This window comes from Raphanus sativus, chromosome 6, assembly GCF_000801105.2.
Source record: "Raphanus sativus cultivar WK10039 chromosome 6, ASM80110v3, whole genome shotgun sequence".
Lineage (NCBI taxonomy): Eukaryota > Viridiplantae > Streptophyta > Magnoliopsida > Brassicales > Brassicaceae > Raphanus > Raphanus sativus.
The window spans coordinates 8515437-8521214 of record NC_079516.1 but is presented as its reverse complement, the minus strand read 5'-3'; the positions used below and the strand labels follow the sequence as shown (position 1 = coordinate 8521214).

Sequence of the window (5778 nt, the reverse complement as noted above, 5' to 3'; positions counted from 1 at the left end):
TTATAAGATTTAGTATTTTAGTGTTTAATATTTTTGATTTTGAATTTAGGATTATCCAAAGGTTTAGGATTTAAAGTTTAGGGTTTAGAATTTAGTATTTTGACGATGGCGTTAAAATATTAAAAAAATTGCATATACTAGATTTTAGGGATTAGAGTTTAATATCATCCAAAGGGTTAAGGTGTACCCAAAAGTTTAAAGTTTAGATATTCATCATTTTTGTGGTTTATAACTTCGTCATTTTTGTGGTTTATAACTTCGTATTTCACCTTTCTTTTCCACTAACAATAGCTTTGTTCAATCTTCAAAAAAAAAAAAAANAACAATAGCTTTGTTCATGAATCATATGATTTTACATACGAGAATAAGGCCAAAAATGAAAAACCAAGTGAAAGAAATTTCACATGGTCCACTATGACATGAAATGAACAGTGAGATTGATTGATTGACTCAACCTTTCTCCTTCTTTATTAAGAAACCATTCAAACAGACTCCACTGCTCCTCTTTTTGCCTCTCTGTCACCATCCAGATTTGTACCTCTGCCACAAGTTACCCCTTGCTGCTAACTTCTTTAAGGGGTCATCTCGTCTTTTCTTTCGTTCCAGGTGTTGTCCACTGACGCCAAAAACCAAATATATATATATATATTTTTTTTTTTGAAAAGAGAGAATCAAATATATCATTTTATTTGAAACAGACTTTCTCTCTAAAATACTTTCTCTGCTTTCTCACTAGATTTCACAAGCTCCCTGTCTCCGGCCGGCAGCTTGGCCGTCGGTCCGGCCCGTTTGTTTTTCCTTTGTCTTCTTTTCCTTCCTGAGCCGTCGGTCCGGCCCGTTTGTTTTTCCTTTGTCTTCTTTTCCTTCCTGCTAGGTTAGCCTTTGCCTCGACTAAATAAGATTTGAAAGCAGTTCTAGATCTAGATCTAGATTTTCAGATCCGGAGCCTTGGCCGTGGGGCTTTGATAGCAGTTCGTCCTTCTGTCAGCGAGGTGCGTTTTATCTCCTTGTTGGTGATGGCTCCTTGTTGGGTCTATGGACATCCGTTCTGCTCCTTCTGGTGGCCCTGTCTCTGGTCTGCTTGTGCGTTCGCTGATTGCTTCTGGTGGTGTTCTCGTCGGGTTTGGAGGGTACGCTCTTCCTTGAGTTCGTTAGCAACGGAATAGATGCGTTGGTCTTTTGGTTCTCTTATGGTTCGGGTTGGTTTCTCCGGCTCGATTTCAAGGAAGAGGGGCTTCGGCCCTGTTCTACTTTGTGCCGTGGGTGTTTGAAGTTTAATGGTTCTTCTTCTTCTCCCGGGGATGGTATCGAGTCTCCTCGTAGCTTCTGGTGTGTTTCCGAAGCAGTAGATTGAGGATTGGTCTCTGGTTCTCCCCAATAAAGTTCGGCCTCAATGCGTTATCCTCTCTCCTCCTTGCTCTGATGGTCTCTATTACTAGGGTGTTTTGTGTTTATGATCTTAGTCCAGCTGCTTTTATCTCTTTAGTCGTCTGTAATATAGGCTGTTTTTGGTTACAAAGAATCAGTTTTGATTCTACTGTCTTTTGGCTCCAGTGTAGTTTAATGCTGGCTCTTGTCTCTGGGAGTATCTAATACTCGCCGGTTTTGCATCTCATCCCCGTATCTTATCCTGTATTTCATTTTGTTCATCAATGAAAGGATCTTTAGTGTTAAAAAAAAAAAAAAGAACCAAATATATTATCATCACTATATTCTCTCTGCCTACCCTAGTCTCCTCTAAATCAATAATCTATAGTGTTGATCACTTGATCTGTAGATTTGATTCCATCTTCTTACTTTAACTGTAAACTACTGTATTTGTCTATATTTGTAGTATGTAGCTACTAAAGATAAGAGCTTAATATGCGTGCAAACTAACTAGCGTGTCAAAAACGATCTTTAGAAATTAGAATGATAACTAAGATCGAAGAGTAGGGGCATGCCTCCTACTATACGTTCCTGCCCATGTACGTACTAGGTAGTACATAAGTCGGTTCTTTCTTCTTTTTTTTTTTTGATCAAAGGTCGGTTCTTTCTTATCCGGTCGAAAATACAAGGAAGTGGCGTTGTAATGTTTGCATCGTTCTCTGTAAACTCTGATTCGTTGGGTAATAAAATAAACAAATTATATAAGGCCATCTCCAATGGAACTGTAAAACACTATTTTAGTGTAGTTTTTACACCAAAACCATCTCCAATGGAACTGCAAAAATTACACCATTTTAGTGCAACACTATAATTTCACACCAAATTTGGTGTGACACTATTCACCACACTAAAACACTATTCACTCCACTAAAACACTATTCATTTATTTTATTAATAAAACTTACAAATAAATAAATGAAAAATAAAAAGATAAATACATATAATATTATAAAATAACTTTTGGTGTGAAGTTTGGTGTTGTGGTTGGAGAAGAACTTCTTTTTAGTGCTAAAATTACACTAAAATAGTGTAGTTTTGACACAAAAATAGTGTTATGGGTTGGAGATGCTCTAACTCGCCAGTTGAAAAGAGAAAATCTATTTTAAAAGAAAAAACTTGGAGATTATTTCCATGTGAATTTAGGTCTTTTTGATAGTTCTTTTTAAGTTTATTTGATAGTTAATAGTATCTCATATATTTTCCGTTCTATCGATAGCTCCTTCCATTCTGTCCACTTGATACTTTGTTGAATGCATGGAACTTGAAAATGACCGAGTCATCTATAATATCATTAATTAATAAGAGAAAATTGTAGGGATATATTTCGAAAATAACTCTGTTGTATGTGATTACTGATTAATGCATATTGAAAATGTGTTAAAAATGAGTTATATTCGTGTACTAATTAACATCGTAGCTGCGTTTCAATATGCATTACTCACACCATCAATATACCCCCTTTAGGCTTTAAGGCTTCATCCACCAAAACTATTCAAAGTCTTTCACACAACAATAATGATTAAAGAGATGTATATGTAATAAGGATAGTAGTAGTGTTTAACTCAATCTCTATAGTCAAAATAGAAGCTTGCATTATTACGAATCCACTGTTATGAGTCAAGCAGAAAAAAATAATGAGAAAATATTTATAGCAGGAATACATCCAACCCGCACTCTATAGCAATGATTACGATACCCTTTCTCCTCTCTATTCTCCGCCATCTTTTCCCTTATCAACTCAAGGCTCATAAATCTCTTCTCATCGTCATCGTAACCCAAAACAAAAATACAGATTGTTAAATAAAGTAAAACAAAACCTTCGTGTATATCAGATCTCGATATTATGGATCCAATCCATGGCTTTATCGGCACAACAAACATCTCACACAACACAAACCTTATGATCGCCGACGCAGCAGTCACCACCTCATCCTCCTCCTCCTCGTCTTCTTCAGGCGGCTCGGCGATGAACCAGCTGAGTAGGTATGAGAATCAGAAGAGAAGAGATTGGAACACTTTTGGACAGTATCTACGCAACCACCGTCCCCCACTTTCTCTCTCCCGTTGCAGTGGTGCTCATGTTCTTGAGTTTCTCAGGTACCTCGACCAATTCGGCAAGACCAAGGTATAAATATATAACACATTCACGTACGTATGTATCTCTCACATAAAAGAATACTATGCGATTTTGTTTATCTACTCAAGAGATAGATCTCAGTTATGAAACCCTATGTGTTTGAATTGGGTTTCTTTGACCTATAAAACATTTGTATTATTGTTCAATTGAATTCTTGTTGATATTTGGAGATATTATTATCATCAACGACAATTATATTTTAACATGAATTATTAATCTTGTTTGTTTCAACGGTTATTATAATAAACAAATAATTGCTATGTGTTCTATGAATAATTTTTCCTTTGGTGGTTGCATGCCTTAACTCAATCATAATTATACCATTTTTCTTCTCTATGAATATATGATGGTTGTATATATTCAAAATGTAAATAAATTATAGTATAATCTATGACGACTCTTCCTCTACCCGGTATGTATATATAAATAAATTATATAATCTATGACGACTTCTCCTCTACCCTGTATGTATATATTGAAAATGCTGATACTAAACGCTAATTTGATCTTGTTTCTCTAGGTTCACACACAACTGTGTCCGTTTTTTGGACATCCAAATCCACCAGCACCATGTGCCTGTCCACTACGGCAAGCATGGGGCAGCCTCGACGCACTCATTGGCAGGCTTCGAGCCGCTTTTGAAGAGAACGGTGGTTCACCAGAGACTAACCCTTTCGGTGCACGAGCCGTTCGTCTATACCTAAGGGAAGTGCGTCGCAGGCTAAAGCGCGTGGGATCAGCTATGAAAAGAAGAAGCGGAAGCGTCCTCCTTCTGCGGCGCTACCACCGCCTCACCCTCACTCGGTGATTTCCAGTAGCCCTAATTAGCAATAAGTCATATCAGTAAAATATGTTTCAGTCAACTACGTTTGTCAGTGACGAACATGCACATGCACGACTTATCTAAAAGTTGCATGCCAGTCTTCCTAAAGAATTTAGAAACCTAAAGAATTTAGAAACCTAAAGAATTTTGTGGTGTATTGAATAAACATGTATTTTTCTTTTTGGCCTCCCATAAACTATGTATTAATATATTTTCAATAAATGCAACATTATTCTATTCAATGGTTTTTATTTTTTTCAATGGGTTATATATTTTTTTCAATGGTTTCTATATATTTTTTCAATGGTTTATACTTTTCCCACTAAATGAGTTCTGATGAAGAATCCTATTATTCAAAAACTATCGTCTATTAACTATATGAGTGATGCATACATACAAAGTACTAGTGTTTTCTGGGACATTAAAATTTATTTTTTCTCTCTCTAGAAACGGATCCAAATGCATTAATAGTAATATACTACTAATTTGATCCAAAAAAAGTAATATACATTAGGTTCCTTTTTGTTTATCTTCTTCTCCGGTGTATATGAATCTTCATAATCGGCCCCCCTCTATATATTGGTCGAACCAGCTACCACTAAAAATTCTTTGGATGATATAAGTCGAATATTATTGTAGATTTGATAAGACGTGACAAAAGAAGATTTTCAGAATCAAATGGTAATTCATGTCTTTTCACGCTCTGTGTATGCCTTCCTTCGTAGTGTCCTAATTTGGTAGGGAATTGGCAAATCATTGAGTTTCTTTGTCCTTGTTACAACAGTCTTTTCTTTCTTTATTTATTTATATTTTAAAAAAAAACATTATTGAGTAAATTCTTGATTTCATTTAGCATTTGATTGCGTTTAGCATTAGATGCTTTTTAATATAAAAACACTATACTTCTTATTTTTGGACACTAGGAAAATAACATTATAACTATATTATTTAGAGCATCTCCAATTCAACCTCAAATCTTTAAATTCTGAGGTTTTTATCATTCTGACACAATTTCAAATCCTTAAATTTTGAAATTTTGAATAGTGACACTTCAAATATGAAGTTTTTCTATTTGAAAACTTCAAAACTATTATTCATTTTCTTTTTAGCCCTTACAATTATTTTCTTTCTAGTCCTTACAATGATTTTCTTTCATAAATACATCTATTAACTTTATTTAAAATAACTTAAATATACCAAAGTAAAATAAAATAGAATAAATATTACATAACATTAAAATAAATCCACGCAAATAGAAAGACATTACATAAAGTTCACACATAATAAAAATACATTAAACAAATTTAACATAATTAAAGCATTATGGAAATAATGCTTGCGTAATTTGGTATTTTATATGTAATTTTTTCAATTTGTGTGTGTTGTTTTA

General features: G+C 34.5%; 1 protein-coding gene and 1 long non-coding RNA gene across 2 annotated transcripts; one reads left to right on the top strand and one right to left on the bottom strand.

The window, feature by feature from the left end:
- Positions 1-2947: 2947 nt before the first annotated feature.
- Positions 2948-3466, bottom strand: LOC130496604 (uncharacterized). Its single transcript, XR_008935760.1, has 2 exons — positions 3326-3466; positions 2948-3183 (listed from the first exon to the last, which is right to left on the bottom strand). It is a non-coding gene; the product is annotated as an uncharacterized LOC130496604 (long non-coding RNA).
- LOC108810570 (protein LIGHT-DEPENDENT SHORT HYPOCOTYLS 4) lies at positions 3115-4649 on the top strand. Its single transcript, XM_018582672.2, has 2 exons — positions 3115-3553; positions 4086-4649. The coding sequence occupies exons 1-2, from the start codon at positions 3272-3274 to the stop codon at positions 4371-4373; spliced, it is 570 nt and encodes a 189-aa protein (XP_018438174.1). The 5' UTR covers positions 3115-3271; the 3' UTR covers positions 4374-4649.
- The last annotated feature ends 1129 nt before the right edge of the window (positions 4650-5778 follow it).

What these genes read in the sequence shown, in the direction of transcription:
- LOC108810570 (XM_018582672.2), top strand. Translation starts at nt 3,272, where the DNA reads ATGGATCCAATCCATGGCTTTATCGGCACAACAAACATCTCACACAAC. An exon ending in ACCAATTCGGCAAGACCAAG is followed by an intron (nt 3,554 to 4,085) that starts GTATAAATATAT and finishes TTGTTTCTCTAG; the next exon opens with GTTCACACACAACTGTGTCC.